The sequence below is a fragment of the Sinohyriopsis cumingii genome, chromosome 8, assembly GCF_028554795.1.
Source record: "Sinohyriopsis cumingii isolate HCF-2022 chromosome 8, ASM2855479v2, whole genome shotgun sequence".
NCBI lineage: Eukaryota > Metazoa > Mollusca > Bivalvia > Unionida > Unionidae > Sinohyriopsis > Sinohyriopsis cumingii.
This window is the reverse complement of record NC_142968.1, coordinates 100,570,026-100,590,096: the sequence shown is the minus strand read 5'-3', so window position 1 is coordinate 100,590,096 and position 20,071 is coordinate 100,570,026. Positions and strand designations below refer to the sequence as shown.

The following is a 20,071-nucleotide window of genomic DNA, read 5'->3' as shown; positions in this document are numbered from 1 at the left end:
TTCTGGTTATTTTACCCATTCTGACTACTATACAGGTTATTACACCCAGGTGTTATTCATGCTATTATACTCATAACTGTTCCATACAAGGCCTGTATAACAACACTAAATAATATCACAAATGATGTAAGGCAAATGGGTAATCAAAAAGATCCAATTAAATTTCAAAGTCATTTCAGAACTATAATCTGCAAATCTGTCAAATAAAGTATTTTTTTGTTGTCACATAATAAATAAAATCTTACACATGTGTTAATTTAAATGAAATTGACAAACTCAAATAATTTCAATCCTTTGTCACCAATGCTTGTAAAAATATAAATGAATCAAATTGTTTTGTAAATTTCATCTGAAATGAAGAGAAAATTCTGCAATATACAATGCTGCATTTGCAAAACAAAAATGACTTCCTGTACTACCTGCTAATATCCTGCTCTTCCTTTGAGATTTGTCCACCAAGGATACCCTGTGTGTCCTGCAGACTGGCAGCTATTGCCTTCTGAATGTCATCATTTTCACTGTCATTTGTCAGATCAATAGCACCTAAAACAAAAGTTTTTAAAAATCTAAAATGCCAGAAAAATAAGAGACCCAAGCACTTTTGTGACCTCACCTGAATGACACTGCCCTTATTACCAAAGGCCAATTGATCTTGGTTAGTTGGTTTGATGCTTTCTGTCAAATCTGGTGATATTTTGTTTTGTTTTGTTTTGTTCAAGGGGACAAATTGTTTCAATCCTTATCCAATTTTACTACAGTAACTGTGGCAAAAATTTGATAGTAGATTCACTTTTGTTCATTTGTGCAAGCTACAAACCAATGATGCCACAATGCTCTGTCATATTTCATCACAATTTTTTTAATGGCTTCAGTTCAAAGTTATTTGTCTGTATTTAATAATTTTGGCCATTTATATAACAGATAAGTATCATTTCAATAGAACTAAAGTTCTTGATTCCAAGAAGCATTTTGCTTTAGCTTGGTGAAATTCTTTACACCCGTTCTGACTGTTCTAAAGTTTTTCATATTGTTGGTATCAGTGGTCATACTTGATGGCATATTGCCACCATTTGTACAAAAGTTAACATCAATGGACTTGATCCTTAAGATTCAAATTTATGTACAATTCTGCTAGACATTTTCTGGTGCAAGTTACATGTTATTTTCAAGGTCTAGCAATGGCAATCACATTTAACTAGAGATCAATTCAATACCATTAGAAAAGATTTGAAAGGTCTTGATGCCAGAATGCACCAAAGAAAATTTGATTGAACAACATAGTTGTAGCAAGGATTAAGCAAAATTTGGACAATGCCCCCAAGTAAAAGTTGAAAAAGGGTGCAATTACAAAAAGTTGATGGGCTGGAGGGCAAAACTGAGGAAAGTATCATAAGGTATCCTTTTTTATTGGTGTTAAAATATGAAAAATGCAAATCTGTATTCTCTTTCTTAAGCTCAGGTTTTAAAGTTTTGGTCTTTGTTGTATTTCTTACAATTACCAGTAAAAACTATAACCAGGCAGCATTTCCACCATACAATCAATACACTGAATGTTTCTTAACTTTGCTGTCACATGAAAGTACAGCTGAAATGAAGGATATTCAACAACAAATCTAGTACACTTAGTTTTGAAAGTTTAACAAGGAATAGCGAGTCAACATAAACTTGAACATCATGTACAATGTGCCAACCTGTCTCATTAGCATCTACATCATGTACAATGTGCCAACCTGTCTCATTAGCATCTACATCATGTACAATGTGCCAACCTGTCTCATTAGCATCTACATCATGTACAATGTGCCAACCTGTCTCATTAGCATCTACATCATGTACAATGTGCCAACCTGTCTCATTAGCATCTACATCATGTACAATGTGCCAACCTGTCTCATTAGTATCTACATAATGTACAATGTGCCAACCTGTCTCATTAGCATCTACATCATGTAGTTTGCAGTAAGACTCATCGTAAATACAAGTTTTTATGGTATATTGTCTTGGTACTAACCTAAAGTCTGGAAAATTTCTTAAAAATTTAATAACAAATAAGGAAAAAAAGACCTGAAGTGACTGATGATTTACTGTTTTAAAAAAAAATTCAAGGACTCAAGGTTCAAGATTAGACCACTTCATGTTTTTAACTGCTGATATTCTTGAACAAAAAGATTTTCAAATTGATCCCTCTGGCTGTCATACTGGACATATAATAGTCACCATTTTCATTCAGAACAAACTAGACACCATTAGAAGACTTTTGGTGAAAACCATACGTTGATATAAACATCCAAGTAGGAGAATTTGTGACAAGATCTTCAACATGTTCATTGTGGCAGCGATATCAGTTCAGCACCATTTTAATTCAGGACCAACTAGATATCACATTTAGTCTTATAGTGCAAATACCATGTTGATATGACATTTTATTTAGGAATAAGAAGATTTTCAAGATGGCTGCAATGTGGCCATACTGTATGTCAGACTAGCACCATTTTCATTTATAACAGTCGTACAAAATCTTGTGCTGAAAACCCAATATTAACATGACTTTCAGCAAGAGTACTAATAAAATTTTCAAGACAGCTACTGTAGCAGCCATAATGCAGGGAACAAGGAACATTATTATGTAGAACAAAACGTGTTCAATAAACAGAACATACAAGTAAATTTAAACAGGCTCTCTTTTCAATTTGCCATTACTCCAGCCAAATTACCAAAACTTAGACTCTCAGACTGTCCAAACTTACTGCCCTGAAGAAGGCTCAATTTGCTGTTATGTGTGACATTTTCTAGAATGAGTCAACAAGTCAATGATATAGAAGTATACTGATGGCATGGTCATTTCAAGTAACAAGAGTCCATTGAAAGGACTGATGCTCATTTAACATTTAACATGATGCTCACCATAATGAATATCATACTCACAACATTTCAGGGCCAAGCTGACATCATAAAAAGGTTTCTGGGAAACCCCATGCCAATATGACCATCCATTCAGTAGGAATAGCAATAACAAGGTGGCTGACAAATGGGATGTAAGATTGGCGCCAGTTTTAATTAAGACAGCTTGATATCATAAGAAGTCTTTTGATAAAAATGCCAAGTCAATATGGAAAGTAAGAAGAGCAGCCATAACAAGAATTTCAAGATGGCTTCCAAGGTGGCCATACAGAATGTCAGATCAGCACAACTTTCATTTGGGACCAATTAGACATCACATATCTTTTGGTGAAATGCATATGTCAATGACATTCTGTTTTGGACAAGCACCAATAAGATTTTCAAGATGGCTGATATTGGTGGCCATAATGGATATCAGATCAGCACTGTTCTGATTTTAAAACAACTAGATAGAAATCTTGTAATGAAACATATCTTAAAAATGACCATACATCCAGCAAGAGTAGCATAATAAGATTTTCAAGATGGTTGCCATGCTTGCCATACTGGATTCAACAATAGCACCATTTTCATTTAGGACCAACTAGAGACAATAAGGAGGCTTATTGGGAAAACCTAATGTTGATATGACTATCTGCCCATGAGAAGCATAAATAAGAAAGTTTCAAGATTGTCTTTGGTGACCATACTGGATGTCCTGGCAGCACAATTTTTGTTTACTATGATCTAGACCATGGAATGAACATGTGTTTAAAATATCATGGCAATCAACATGCAGTTTATGAGAAGCACCTGTAGCAAAAACATGCTAGTGCTATTGGATGAATAACTGACATGATAAACCATAAGTTCTTCTGGTCTATCACCATGGATGACTGACAGCAGGATATCTCATAAGCTTTTCTGGTCTATCACCATGGATGACTGACAGCAGGATTTCTCATAAGCTTTTCTGGTCTATCACCATGGATGACTAACAGCAGGATATCTCATAAGCTTTTCTGGTCTATCACCATGGATGACTGACAGCAGGATATCTCATAAGCTTTTCTGGTCTATCACCATGGATGACTGACAGCAGGATATCTCATAAGCTTTTCTGGTCTATCACCATGGATGACTGACAGCAGGATATCTCATAAGCTTTTCTGGTCTATCACCATGGATGACTGACAGCAGGATATCTCATAAGCTTTTCTGGTCTATCACCATGGATGACTGACAGCAGGATATCTCATAAGCTTTTCTGGTCTATCACCATGGATGACTGACAGCAGGATATCCCATAAGCTTTTCTGGTCTATCATCATGGATGACTGACAGCAGGATTTCTCATAAGCTTTTCTGGTCTATCACCATGGAAACTGATAACAGGATATCCCATAAGCTTTTCTGGTCGATCACCAGTTGAATTAAAATTGATGAATTTTGTGGAGTGTATGGTTGATTCTAGTGAAATTATTGACAAATGGTTTCTGTAACTAGGACCTGTGGTCAAGGCATGTGGTCTTGAGCTAAACTTAATGTGCAGAAACCATTATTTCTTGTTGAACTGTCACATCTGGCTGTCAGACCTCTGACTAAATGATGAAGTGTGAGAGATTCTCAAAGTCTGGTCAAGGAACTAAGAACAAAAGTAGTTCTTTTAAACAATATGTTTCAAGCTATAATGACCTTAACATTAGACCTTTCAGTCAAATATCAATAGGTTTATTCAATACCTTAAATGCGAGCCCTCTAAAACTTTCAAGGTATATTTTTACAACTTAAGTTATTACTGTATATACTAGCTTATAAGTTGAGTCCAACTGCACAGACTCAAATCTGCTGTCACATAATGTGCTGGCAGATCTGGGTCTATGAAGCCTGTTAGGAGTAATCAGTAGAACAAACAACACAGACCCTGATCTGCAGGTGCATTATGTTATGACAGATCAGAATCTATGTTCTTTGTAGTTGGACTCAACTTGTAAGCAAGTACATATGGTATGTAAAGAACAAATATCCTATCGTTATTTTCTTCTTAATGCTTAAAGAATTTTTTAAATGCATACATCCTACAAAAATACGTACCTTTGGCCATTTTGTTTTTATCCACTGGACTCCCTGCTACAGCATCAACAGTATCTGTCTCTTGTACTGGTAGTGTTATTGCCATCTGTGACAAAGGAAACATCATCTATAAAAGCCAGCACATGATTCACTTTATCTACATTTTTTTTTAAGCACGAAACTGTATTTAAATCATTCCAAAAAATATTAAATTTCAAAAAATGTTAATACATCTCAACATGTACTGAAATGAAAATAGCTCAGAATTTAAAGTACACATATTAACACTGAGGATTACTGAGAACATTAAAATGCAATGAGCACGTTCAAATTTTCACATTTCATATATTATAGAAGAAAATATCACTAGCAGCCATTGTTCAAACTGCCCACCAACACAGGGCTGGTATATTGGAACTGGGTATATTATCATAGTGTGCTAAGTCATAGGCAATAACTACATTAAAAAAACACCAACCAAATCATTGTTTACAAGGACACCATCTACAATTCTGTGAACATAGCAGCATATATAACTAAGAGCAGTTTTCACTTGGGATATTCTAAGTCAAGGATGAGCCAGTACAATATGTAAAACAAAATCTGTCAATTATCAAACAAATTTGACATATTTGTTGAGGAAATTTCACTGAAATCAAACAACAACAAAAACTAGAGGAACAGTGAGCAATATGCTGATATAAACATATCCCTGCCTCTACCACAACCAAGTCATACACAATGACAGAGATAGATCTACTGTGAAAATAAAATGCAATATGATTCATCATCTTGCACAGCTTATGATGATGATGAGCATAATTTGTAGTAAGTTTCATAGCATTAAAAAATGTTATCTAGCAGTTGTATTCACAAATTTCTGCCAACACTGCATCCAGCTGAAATTGAAAAATGGCAACTGTAAAAACAAAATCATGGAAACACAAAGATGTGTCGAAATGTGCATATTTAAATGATGAACATACAATATGCAAATTATCACTTCAATCCATTAACAATATTGCATGGTTTGTGCTAATGAGATTGTCATACACTGCATTATGCTACAGAACAAAAAGTGTAAAAACTCTAACAACAGGCAATTTTTGCCCCTCATCTAACCAGGCAAGGTGACAAAGGTTGACCATGACATGCGACTAAAATTACTTTTGATACAGCACTGTCGAGTTATTGGGCAGCAATGGAAAAAAAGCAAGTTTCACTGCCAAACCTTGATTAGAGAAAAAGTGCAGAAAAGGAGTATAAAAAAATGTTGTGACCTTCATAAAACCTGGACTAGTATACATGAGATGGCATCAGAAGGGGAAGCACATGCTTCATCCCTTGAAAATCTTTAATGATTTAAAGCAGAAACTAAAGAAAACTGAAAAAAAAATTGACCTGTGAAGACCTCAAACTTGCATTGCAACAAATCCTATCAAGGCAATTGGGACTGAGAACCAAGAAAAATGATGTACAATGGTATTTCTAAAATATACATGTACCATGATCTGTACCATGGTACACCATAATTATAATGGCGACCAACACTTTAATTTTCTAGAGCAGGGGCAAATAAATTTGTGTTAGTTTCCAGCTCTCAAATGAAGGACTATCTTGCTCTGATTTAAAGCAATACCATGTCCATTATATTATTTGTTGAGGAAAAAAATAATTATCATGAGATAACAGAAAATAAATATCTCAGTTTGAAATACAATTGCAGCCTCCATCCCCTCAAAAATTAAATGGTCAGTACTTAATAGCAGATGAACATGCTGTGTGTATGTTAATTGTTGTATAAGTTGCCATCTAAACATAGCAACTCAAGTGGGAGGATTAAATTTACATTATAGCTGACACCCTGTAAAAGACATTGTGCTGAAATGAGAAAGTTTGTCAATAAACACAGGAAGTATTTACACTAAAGCCTATCAATAACAAGCTTTAGTACTGATATCAATGGCAGAGAAACTCTGATGCCAACAACCAGCAAGATATTCATCAGATCTCCACCAATCTGATTAATATCAGATCTCCACCACTTGGAGATCTGACAGAGACTGCTAAGGGGTCATGGTCTGGTAACCTTTTAGTTAACCAATGGAAAAAAAGCTCTTGGAAATTTGAAAGTGAATCAAATCATTCTCCGCAGATTCATGTTTTTCTGTTATACTGCTCGGTCTCCCAAGTGCGACGTATAAGATTTCATCTGACTGGATGATAAAACTAGTGATTCTGACAATCACCTGAACTTGACCCTTAAGCAGTTTCTTTTGAATCTTCGTGGAGGACAATGGAGATCAATTTTAATCAGATTGAGAGGGCAGAAGACACACCAATTCAACAAATGATAAAATATTTAGCAGACTCTAAAAATGAAATAAAATTCACAAGCAGAAAACAACTACTCTCCTGTTAAAAAGTACTTCACTATGTCTCATCAGACATTAGAAAAAGATATGTCAATAGTATACTGGTAATACCATATATATATATATATATATATATATATATATATATATATATATATATATATATATATATATATAATATATATACATACATATAGCCACTAAACTGTTCATGTTTGTTTATCAGTGGCGGTTGAGGAAAGGGAAGTCACTTTTCCAAAATGCTCATCTGATTGGACAAGGGGCATTTTAATCAGGTTCAGTATTTTATAGTGTAGAATGAATAAAACTGATGCATGACAAGTTAAAAGTAACTTTTTCTGCAGAACAAATAAGCAAAGGAACACTTTTGAAGCCATGGAAAAGCATACCAACCCATGAATATTTTAAGATTTTAAATTGCTTGTACACATAGCATTGTAAAAAAAAATACTACATTATTTTGCAAGTAAGCATCATTAATTTTATGCTCAAAGAGTACAGGAATAGTTTGGTTCAGTGAAAACTATCTACACAGCACACAAACAGGACCATAAAATGCATCCCTTTATGAACAGGTGTCTACATATTTAGATTGGTTTCCATGCCTTGTCTACAGTAATAATTTACAAAAAAATATTAAGTTCTGATCTGTGACATTTCCTGATTGGTTATCTTTGCATTTCAATGTCTACATTTCCTAAGATTACATTCCTAATGATAAAATAAAATCTCAATCTGAAATTTAAAAAGCCATGAATCCTCATACCTTTCTTTTGTCATTTGCTCTTTTGTGAATGGACTCATCTGATACAAGCATATTCACTACCTCAGCAATTTCGAAGTTGCCGCTGTTGTTCCTGCATGCATTTATAGCTTCATTGATAATATAATCATCAAGAATTCCTGTGATCTCCTTAATTTGATTAACCTGATCGGTCACCTTGGAGTTGACACTATCGTGAACTCTTGGCTGAAAGTTAAGAAAAAGAGGCTTCAAGAAAATGGATCTTTTGGTTCACCTTAAATTCACTAGTGCTTTATACTGAAAGTGCAAGCTCTAAGATTTCCCATTTCTTTCTTGTATTTCATTAAATTAATACTCCCCATTATGAAATATTGTCCTGTATAGTCCAACAAATCAGCTGTTTTGGCATACAGGTTTGGTGTTGATGAGGAGACTGTTCCATCTTACAAAAAAACAAAAAGATCATCATCAACTGCACATTACATTTCCACCCTGTGTTTAATGTTCCTGTATGTAAGCACTAATAGGGCTTGGTTGACTCTGGAAATTAATTACTAACTGGTATTAATTACCTTGACCTTGCTAATGAATATCATTTTAAAACTAAACTTAATAATGTGTATAAAACGTTATTTTCTCCTTAGACTTAACATTTTAGCCAACAATAGGATTCTTTTTTCTGAAAGGGTTTATCTGATAAAAATAAATTTGTTTGGGGGATGTTTAATTATTATATTTGAAGAACCCAATTTGTAACTGTCACTATATTAGCCAGGATTGTGCTAATGCATAGTAGTACATACATTCAATTGTACATATCTACCTACGTACAAACATGCGAGCCCAGACCCAGCCTTCTGATAGGCTCTGTTAAGATTTGTAGGACCTACTTGATACATTCATGATCTATACTTGTGTCATTCTGTTTAAAGATCAGGCAAGTTGTAAATGGGTTGATGTAATAAAAGATAATAATGTGAATAAATATCAGTATCATCTGTAAAAAAGCAAAATCAGAATACTGATTTTAAAGTTGTGATATTGACATCCTTTTTGTAATTTATCATCTCTCACATCAGATTGTTTTGTATTCAAAAGAGTTTTTTCTAGGAACTCACACACACATATACGGTAGTAATTGCATAAAATACTTCTAGAACCCCATCATCACTGCAAATGGAAAAGTGGCATACAAGTATAAACACTTATTTAATAGAGATCAGCAAATACAAGATCATCAACAATTTCCTTTTTCTGAGTGTCTTATTGTCCATCAGCTTTACCCCCGCCCAGAAACTCTTCCATGTTTTATGTTTATCTGGGTTTACATCATGTCTGAATAGTCCGGGAACTGTAAACTTTCCATACTGGATTTTTATTGAGCAACAGTCCACAAGCCAATATGGTATTCAACTACAATTGTGATCGATTTAATTTCTGAAATTGCCAGATCAGAAGCAACTGTCACATGCTCTTTAGTAAGCATCCATTTCTTCCGCAGAATAATAAGTGGGATACTACATCATAGGCATTCAGTGTGTCGAGTTAAAAAAAGAAAGATGTTGGTGTGTTCACGAAAGACTACTATTCATGAGACTTGTTTCTTGAAGGGTTCACCCCGAGAGCTGGTAGTGTGGACTATGATTACTTTATTTGATAATAAGCAGCTGACACACGTGGATGAATATGGCCTCTTACCAATAGCAATCACCCAACACTCAACTACAGAATTATATGGAGATAATTCGGGCACACTGCTCTAGGTACCCAGAGGGACAATGTAAGGATCCAATGTTTTGTGCCTGAAAAATATGTAAAAATCCATTATAATTTTTATAATGATCAATTTTTATGAATATTTTTCATCTGCCCAATGAGGTTGTAAGATTGGTAAATAAAGTTGCCCCGCATTACAGTTTAGTTGTCCTTGGCTATATTTTGATCTCTGACTTGTAGAGTATTTATTACAAAAACAGATACATTTAAGAGGCTGACCTTTTTTGCATTATTACGTCAATTATGTCTTTGTATAAAATCAAATAAAAGATATAGAATAAAAGAAAAGTTAAAAGGCCTTCAAATCATACAGTGTGACCCTGCTATAACACAGTAGGAGTCTTAAAACCCAACCGTGTTACATACTGAACTGTGTTATATGCAACCAAGTCAGTTAGCTGAAGAAAATGTACCCGAAAAAAATCGTGGGTGTGTGTGTGTGTGGGGTAATAAATGCTGGCGGTAAATACATGCTTTGTCGGCACAGTTAGCATCTTAAATTGATGCATCTTAAATGAGAAATACACCTGTAGTGAAAACAGAGAAGACATAATAGTTTACTTTATTTAGAGAACCATGAATTGGTACATATACGTGAATCCTGTTTATATATAAATGTCTAATGTATAGCATGAATACAGTATCAACACCGTGTACTCACCTGTGAACCTCATCATATACATTGAATCCACAATACAAGTGATTCCATTGAATATATGCACACACACAGCTTTAAAATATTCATTAATTTTGTAACAGGTCATATTGGTCTGAATTCAGTGGAAAAACATAGCACAATCACGTAACGAATGATGAAGCACATTTACTTTAAAGTACATTCCAAGTCGGGAAAAGATGGTTTTCGTTTTAAGCCGCCACTGGTAGCGTTCATAAGCATAAACTTTTTCCCTACAAAAAGGGAACTTTCATAGCACAGTTAAAGTGTTCCAGTCACGTTGAAAAATGCAAAAATCCATCAGATTCCATCACTTTTATTTAAGTTTGGTACTGACTTCCTTTGAAGAAAAGTTCTTTGCTGTTACTGAAAGATTGTACTCGGCTTTCTTTGATGAAGGGTGCATGCGCTATTGAAGTCACTGCTAAAGGACAGCTTTGGAGAACCAAACGAATGCCCATTTCTTATTGTGGCAGCAACATCAAAAAATTCTATTGCATGATTGAGGCTGGTATTTTTTCCATTTGCTGAGTATGTTTTCATAACAGTCGATGCGTCAAATGTAATCTGTTTCCTTTGAAATTTCAGCAAACTGTTTTACCTGGGTACATTTTTAAAAAGGAATTGGCCGTCGTTTAGACTATTCTATTTACTGTCCCTCCATATCTAATGAATAAACCAATAAGTAAGACGTATTTTTTTTTTTTACATTTGTGGTAGCAGTGTGATGCTGCCTTCCACGCATGTGCCTGAAAATTAACAAAGGCTCAACGGACGATAGAGACACAGGTGTTCTGATGACAGGAATTATTACAGAAAACATGAGCATTCTGAAGGATTTAATTCTGACTGAAAAGAAGAGGAATTTTACTTACCATCCACATACAAATGTCAGTCTTTGTAAATAAATATATTAATTACTAGCGAGAAGCCGAAAATCCAATGAAAGATAGATTAAGAGACAATGCCTCGTCCGATTCATCTCCGTTACCAGAAATGTCAACAACAAAACAGCGGATATTTCACAACATACAGAACTCATCCTAGATGTCAAGATAAGCGGATTATGATATAACAATGCACTGTTTAGATGGTTTGTCAGTATGGACAAAGAATTTCTTTATGTAACAATAGATAAATTTCAGTGCATTTTATATCCATTTTGTGGCTTCCTTTCATGGGGCCTCTGAATTTCTGCACTCCAATTACAAACCAAATTTTGTATATAAAAGTTTAAACAGCCAACAATCTTGTCAATAAATTAAAAAAACCACATGGTATGTTAGCAACCAATAAGGAAAAACAATCCAAGTTTGCAACACTGGCGAAGACCTACGTGATCCCAGAATAAACTTTTTATGTTTGTTCTTCTTCTTCTTGCTTTTAAGAAGAAAAGAATACTTTTTCGTGTACGAGAAAAATACATATAAAATTTCAGGAGCCAAGCCAGGATCGTCTTGTATTATTCATACACGATCTATTCCCCAAAATGATAAGCAAATTTTTACTTTTTTTTTGTACATTTATATGAACTTTCGGGAGCCACACCATGACCGTGTTATATTCGAATTCACATTATAATGGAATGCGCTATAGTGGGGTCATGGTCATGTGAACCAATTTCATATAATGTTATAAATATTATTGAATACTTTAACTACCTTAAATCAGCCTCCTCATTAACAAATGTCATCCAACACAGCAAGGCACCATGCAAAATGAGTGCTTCTGGAGAAAAAGCTTTTCTGATGGTTCATCACTGTTTCTAGACTTTGTAGTACACTTAAAACTATTATACTGAAACACTGAACATTCTTCAATGATAAGAAGTTTTACTATTAAATGCAATGAAAACATGACATGTCCCAAGTGTCTGGAAAAGAAAGGGATCTCGTTTTGTTGTATATCAACGACAAATGGCTGTGATGTAACAAACAATGTTTTCTTGTACATGTGATGATTGTTTAACCCCCCTGGAGTAATGCTGTTAACGATCTTTCTGAGACTGAGTACCTTGAAAATAAAGAAAATGTACTTTTAAAAAAGCCAACAACTTCACTAGAAATGATTCTTGACTGCAAATTGTTTTCAACCATTAAACTGCCCAGTTACTCCCCACCCATTTTTCTCAATGTCAAGGAAAGATGGCATCCCCTTCTTATCTTTTTGGAGGTCCCTCAGTAACTTGCACACTTGCTTATAGTACAGTCTATGTTGGGATCCCACTGTGTGCTGGTTATCATGTGAGAGATGTAGTTTGTATTTGAATCAAATGCAACAAAATCGTAAACATAAGACCAGTAATTCTTGCACTGACTGGATAACATAACATACAAGTTCTGCTTTCCTTTGAATGTATTGCGTGTGTGATTAGGATTGTTAACATAGCTTTAACAATTTTTCAGTCATATCGCTATAATGTCTGCAATGTGGCAGTTTATAGTGATGTCTAACACTGGGCATCATATCACAGACATGTGACATCATGTCCCACCCACTCACATTATCCTAACATCAGGCTGACCAGTCACTAACACTAACCTCTTCTTCTGAGAGCAAAGTGATGCAGCTGCTAGTACCATTTTTTAAAGTTTTTGGTGTGACTTAGCTGGGGGTTGAATCCGCAACCTCCTGCTTGTGAGGCAGATGCTCAAACCACTTAGGTTACCAGAGCGGTTTTTGAATATGTTGCATGTTATGCCATGTTTGATTACCATGATAAATGATCATGCCCCTCTCAGCCAAAATATAAAGACTTTATCAATAGTATAACATTTATTTTCATGAGAAATCAAAAACGATTCATTTAATGGAAGATTCCAATGCTAACAAATTCTACAATGGAGTAGTAATTTTAAAATTCAGTACTATGACAAAAGGTCATCCTGGCCAACGTATCAATGCATTATTTTCTAACTTTATTTGGAAGTGTCTATTTACATGGCTGTCATGTACCACTTTTTGAGGGGGCCCCGAGTGGCCGAGTGGTCTAAAGCGCTGTCCGTCATGGATCACTGCCATCTCACCTCTGTCTGCATGGGTTCGAGTCCAAGGCTCGGCAAATGTGGATATGTGAGAAAGCTTGCTGGTAGCTTCTCGTGGGTCGGTGGTTCTTTCCGGGGTTTTCCCGGTTCTTCCTCCACCATTAATACTGCCCGCCATGTATAGCCTATCTTGTGCTGAAAAATGGCGTTAAACCCTATAACAACAACAACAACCACTTTTTGAAAAATTATTTCCACAGCAGCTGTGTGTCAGCAATAGAAAAGAATTTCAGCACAGTGACCAGTTAGGGATGAGTCCAAATTATTCTGAATGATGTAAAATGAACTAAACGTAAAATATATTAATATCATTGATGGCTTGGTAGACAATTTCTCAGACTACGAAACACCATAAAGTTTACAAACTTAAAACTATTTGCACAGCTGCTATTCAAGAGCAATACTCACATTGTGACTGGTGTCTGTCTCAGTTTGGTTGTTGCTGTTGTAGGGTTTAATGCCATTTTTCAGCACAAGATAGGCAATACATGGTGGCCAGTATAAAATGGTGGTGGAAGAACCTGGGTTTCCCCCATAAATTTGTATAATTCAATCTTACTTTTTCAACTGCCAATTTTCAAAAGATAGAATCAGTAAAAAAAATATCCTCATCCAATATATTACTCCCTGCAACTGAAAGGAAATATATTGCTCTGTCACACAGAAAATCCAGCAACTATTCTCAGTGGAAGTCTTTAATTTTGTTATATTGAATGTATGCTTTGTTTTCTTGCATAAAGTAATTATGTTCCAGCAATTTCTTATGCAAATGTAAATAAAACACTGCAGAATATAAATGGTACACAGATAACATTACTTAAAAATCTGCTACTTTCAAACTCTTTATACACTTTATTAGCTATGAGCAAGGTATTTTTTGACAAATGCATGTTCAAGGTGTAATATTAACTTCTTTGGATTTATCATGGTCTCATTATTACATATTTATATCTTTCCCCAATGAACTATTTATATCTTTCCCCCATAAACCCTAAGATGTCCACAAACTGAAATCTATAAATAACCAATCATAAAATTTCTGACCTTTGGAGATTAAAAGTTTTCTACTCAACCAAAGGGGAATTTGCAAAAGTGTAAAACAAATAGAAACATTTTTGATAATACCTTGTAAATAAATGTTAAGGTATTAACGAATTTATAGAAGTAAATAAACAAAAATACATTTAAAACATATTCAAATTTTTCCGTATACATGTATTATGGTAATTTAGAGAAATTTGTCTCAGATTGTGCATTATGATGACTCCAAAAAAAGCACAATCTGGGTCAATCAAAAGTGCAGAGAGCGTATTACTATCTGTTTCAATTTCACCAATATATATTCGTAAACACTGAGCTGCAAATTAAAAATTCAGACTATATATAATGACGCTTCGTGAAGATGGCAATAGGTTGTCATATTTATAACAATACACTGAGCTTGTTGCTGAAAATTGTCAAACTAGCTCACCAGAATGTAATGTGCTGATTCTGGTCAAAAGGGTTATATAAATTTGCGGTGTAACATTATTTTTGAGCCTTGAAAATGATGTCACTAAGTTATTTGTACTACTTCTGTCAAAATGTTAATACATCTTTCGGTTTGGTTTATATGTCTGACAAATTAATTAAAAACCCAATTTTGGACAATTCACATCAACTAAAATTTTCAAAAATAACTCAAACATGGCTCTTTCTAAAAATGTATATGGAGAGCGCATTTTCAGCCAAATAAGAGACTAAAATGCAATTTAAATATTTTGTTGAGTCTTTACTCACCTTAAAATAAGTGCTAAAATTAAAATAATTCCAGATATGCAAGATTTGGGGATTTTCCATGAAATAAAAAGTAAAAATTTCATATTTAACATTTCCACTTGAACACAAGGTAATGCGCAAAAAATACCTGTTTTGATCTCCTAGCCTAATTTTAATTTTCAAGTGCATATTAGAGTTATCCCCTCCTTGCTTGTGCATAGATAACTTCAGCTTGCCACTTAATCTGAGCACAGACTAAAAAGAAAATTTGTTGTTCTGAATGAATAACAGAAAATGTTTATTGACTGAGTAACAAGTTCGCAATTCATTTAATATTTACTTGAAAATTTCTTTCTACCAGTCTAGAGATGAAAGAGTTCAGCACTCTACATGTTTAAACAACAATTATGAACAAATAAAATTAATATTAATATAAAAAAATTAACATACTTTACATATTGAGTACATGACAGTTGTAAGAGTATCTTTCTATAACCTATTTTTAAATTATCGATATACACAGCAGTAGTCCAATAAATCAACCCCCCAAATCTGTGTTGATACTGACAGACAATATGTTGATCTCTTTTAGTTAAAATGTGCGATTTTGCTGGTTGCAAATCTTTCCTGAGCACACCTGTATCTACTTTAGACTCTCACCAGTATTAGGTAACAGACATATCTGGCACAAAATTCAAAATGGTCATATGACTGAGGTTTGTTCAATTCCATGTGCATTTACATGTTGCAAAACATAGGATTTGCTCAGGAAATATAATGTACATGTCACCAAAAGAACCCTTCAGCCAATGGTAGCTCCACAGCTGCAAGAAATACTTGTAGATCTATAAACTGTACACCAATGTGTGAAGTCAAAACTGGTTGCAGATTTTTGCAAGTTTTAATGAATAAGTGATCAGTCCCTAAACTGCCAGTCAATAATATCATTATGTGCAAATAGTCTTTCCCAGTTATGGTGCACGGTGGCCTTGTGAATAGCCTTGGCAAATCCAATCAGTGTTACCTATACTGTGTCTTTTAAAATTTCTTATTCTATGGATGAGATTGCTCTGGTGGCCTAATGCCATGAGCATCCACCTCTGATGTGGTAGCTCGTGGGTTCGATCCTTGGCCAAGTCATATCACGACTTATAAAAATGGCACTAACAGCTGCCTCACTAGTAGGCCAATAAATCAGCCCTTCACCAGTGATGATATTGATTTTCAGTTGAGGGGCTGATATCACGTATTCATTAAAAGCTACAATTATCTGCATTCAAATTTGGCTGCACACATTGATGTACATTTTATACATTTACCAGTACTTCTTGCGGCTGTGCAGCTACGGTCGGCTGAAGGGTTCCTTTAGTGACATGTATATTATATTTCCTGAGCAAATCATATGTTTGGTGACTTGTAAATCCACCTGGAATAGCACAACCATCTGTTTGGTGACCATTTTTAATTTCACGCTTGATATGGCTGCTACCAATTATCAGGATGTGTCTAAAGTGTATGCATGCTTGTTCCGGAATGATTTGCATGCAGCAGAATTGCATATTTTAATGAATAGGTGACATCATACCCACAACATCGTCCATCAGTATCAACACAGATTTGTGGGGTTGATTTATCGGACTACCTCACTAGGCACTCAGCATTAAGAGGTTAGTGTTAGGATAGTCCTACAACAAAAGACACCTCACCCAATATTTATATTCTGTGGGGTGATGGGTCTTACTGCCTAAATAAGGGCGCTGTATAGCATGTTTTGATGTCAACTAACAGTATAACGAAAGTCAAATTTTCAGAAATATCACACACACTGGCAAAAAATAATGACATTTTCCTACAAAATAAAGTTAAAATGTTTTTGTCAGACTTTACTTAGCCTTATGTCTTTTCTCTAATAAATTACAATGCTCACAAAAGAAATGGACCTGTATTCAAGTTTCGTTGGCCTACATTTCAGTTGGCTGGAAAGCGTTGAAAGCCTGGAATGCTATTATATTCTTCATTAGCGAAATGAATAAAAAATATATTATGTCTATCCCAGTGTATCCCCTAAGGGTACAAGACTGAGAGTCAAAAATCTCCTTTGTGTAAAACTGGGGATCAGACTAAGTAAAAATCAAACTTTGGTATCAAAACTGGGAGTCTCTGAAGTGCAAATGAGGGTAAAGGGAAACACTGGTCTATCCTATTGGAACTGTAAAGCAACGTTTTGTTTCATTCAAGTAACATATCTGCCACATGAACCTACTTAAATATACTTCATCATACCTTGAATACCGTTGCATTGCAACAAATTCAATGTATGTCAACAGAACATGAAAATGCGTTCATTTGCAATGTCATATATTCATTCCGCCAGGATAAAGACAGCACAGTAAGTATATTAATTTCACATAAATTAGTGTAAGAGTGTTAGTATATGCTGCCAAATGTGTGAGATATTCCTGAAACTTTGACTACTCGTTCCGATGTCAACGACATCGGAATACGTTATACAAGGCCGTTATTTGGACAGTAAGACATTATTCATAGCACTAAAACATGTGCTATAGCTTACATTGTAGGACGAGTGTTAGGATAATGTGACTGGGTGGGATATGATGCTACACGTCTGCATCATGATGCCCCAGTGCTAGACAGCAATAAAAACTGCCATACTGCAGACATCGTAGCGATATCACTTTACAATTGTTAAAGCAACAACAAAAATAATCTAACGCACACACACACACCATTGTAAGGATGTAGGTAAACTCGGCGTTTCCTTTCAGAGAAGTTAATGTATATATCGGTAAATCATCTTGTGGAAGTTTTCCAGTATGCATACCTGTGTTTTTCTAGATAAAGTTGCTTCTTCTACTGTCATGTTGCTGCCGCGACAGGCTGGAGCTCACTTCTTGACATCGCTGGTTATTCCATACACTATAAAATGGCGACGATGACAAATCTATTTAGAAGTGTTGTTACATACGTTAGGTGTGCAAAATTAATATGTCCTGAAAAAGACTGTAAGTCCAAATCTTCAAAATGCGCTGCTTTCTTTTTAAAAAGATGTTTCCTTGGAATAAACTGAGATTAAAATTGATCTGCGGAGGACACCATGTTGACAACTGTGCTCCCTGGGATTTCCCTTTCTAAAAATTTGTAAGGATTTGTTTGATAAGTTGATGCTATAAATAGAGGCTCAAACGGTTCTCCGCTGCAGAGGATTTTTTAGGTTTCATGTACATTGATATGGCAATAATTAAAATAACTCAATCTATATATGATAATTTCGAAAGAAAAGCGATATATTTATTGTATAACTTCCGTTCTAGCGAACTTTATTTGATCGTTCAAGGTCTTTGAGAGTAAAGTTTTGTTAACCAATCAAACTGATTGATACAAATGAAACCATGGTCGGAGCAGTTCATGGCTGTCTATAGTTTCCGGCTAGAGCGATTGCGAATAAGTGTTAATGAAAAGGGTTTTTTTTGTCAATACAACTACAGGACCGTTGGTTTTTCGATTTCAGCAAAAACGAAATAAATTTACAAAAGTGGGACAAAATGTCATTCCTTGTTGATTCTTGCATAATGTTCTTTTCGCAGGTAAATCTAAGTGAAAAACCTTTGCAAGACCGCAAATACACTAGCCCACCGCCACCCATTTAAACGAGGCCGTCTTTGACGAAGAATTTCCCCATATGCTTTATAATGCGTGTCGTGCTTTAGATGCTTGTTTAGATACACAGTATTGTCGTGACTAGATGGTCTAGGGCGAGACATGAGAACATGCTTTTGACTAGTCCTACATGTAAGACAGCACATTTTGATTTGCTTAGGTGCTATGTCTTACTATCCAAATAACGGCCTTGTATAGTGTGTTCCGATGTCGTTGACATCGGAATGAGTAATCAGAGTTTCAGGAACATCTCACACACTTGGCAGCCTATATCGACATTTTTCCACTAATTTATGTGTAATTAATATACTTACTGTGCTGTCTTTATCCTGGTGGAATGAAAATATGACACTAGCAAATGGATGCATTTTCACGTTCTATTGACATACATTTGAATTTGTTGCAATGCGACGGTAGTCGAGGTATGACGAAGTAGGTTCATGTTGGGGATCTGTTTCTTGAACGAAATGAACTGTTTCTTACAGTTCCAATAGGCATAATATATTTTTTATTCGTTTCGTTAAAAAAAGAATATTTCAACTTAATCCCATTTCAGCATTCTCAGCTTTCATCGCTTTCCAGCCAACTGAAATGTAGGCCAAAGAAACTTGAAAACGGGTCCATTTCTTTTGTGAGAATTTGAATTTATTAGAGAAAAGGCATCAGAGTAAGTAAAGTCTGACTAAAACATTATAACTTTACTTTGTAGAAAAGTGTTGTTATTTTAGTTGTCAGTTGTGTGAAATATTCCTGAAAATTTTACTTTCTTAATGATGTTAGTCGACATCAAAACACACTACACAGCGCCGTTAGTTAGGCTGTAAGACCCTGACACCCACAATATAAATATCAGCATCAGGTCTTACATGTAGGACTAGCTTTTGACAAGAGTAATGTTATTGTCAAGGATTCTTGCCGTACTCAAAGATCCTTGTTCGATAACCGTCAAAAACCTCGTTCTTGGATTAAAAACCACTTTGGGGCAAGACATGATAACAAGGTTCTTGATACAAGTAAAAATATCGTTTCATTCTCAAGAATCTAA

At 34.9% G+C, this 20,071-nt stretch overlaps 2 protein-coding genes across 3 annotated transcripts in view; one reads left to right on the top strand and one right to left on the bottom strand.

Annotated features, from left to right (window-relative positions):
• Nucleotides 1-18,513, bottom strand: part of LOC149794242 (ubiquitin carboxyl-terminal hydrolase 25-like) — a 97,324-nt gene extending 78,811 nt beyond the window's left edge. Inside the window, exons 1-5 of one of the 2 annotated variants that reach the window (XM_089968370.1) lie at nucleotides 18,191-18,512; nucleotides 9,793-9,896; nucleotides 8,116-8,319; nucleotides 4,975-5,059; nucleotides 420-543 (exon numbers count right to left, since the gene is read on the bottom strand). In XM_089968370.1, the coding sequence (XP_089824496.1) occupies nucleotides 420-543; nucleotides 4,975-5,059; nucleotides 8,116-8,166 (260 nt within the window). In that variant the 5' untranslated portion in view covers nucleotides 8,167-8,319; nucleotides 9,793-9,896; nucleotides 18,191-18,512. Of the gene's footprint in view, nucleotides 1-419; nucleotides 544-4,974; nucleotides 5,060-8,115; nucleotides 8,320-9,792; nucleotides 9,897-18,190 lie in introns of both variants that reach the window. The other variant, XM_089968369.1, reaches the window with a different exon arrangement.
• Nucleotides 18,514-18,763: 250 nt separating this feature from the next.
• LOC149794240 (Golgi pH regulator-like) overlaps nucleotides 18,764-20,071 on the top strand; it is a 51,456-nt gene continuing 50,148 nt past the window's right edge. Inside the window, exon 1 of the mRNA XM_089968371.1 lies at nucleotides 18,764-18,953. Coding sequence (XP_089824497.1) covers nucleotides 18,912-18,953 — 42 coding nt within the window. The 5' untranslated portion in view covers nucleotides 18,764-18,911. The remainder of the gene's footprint in view (nucleotides 18,954-20,071) is intronic.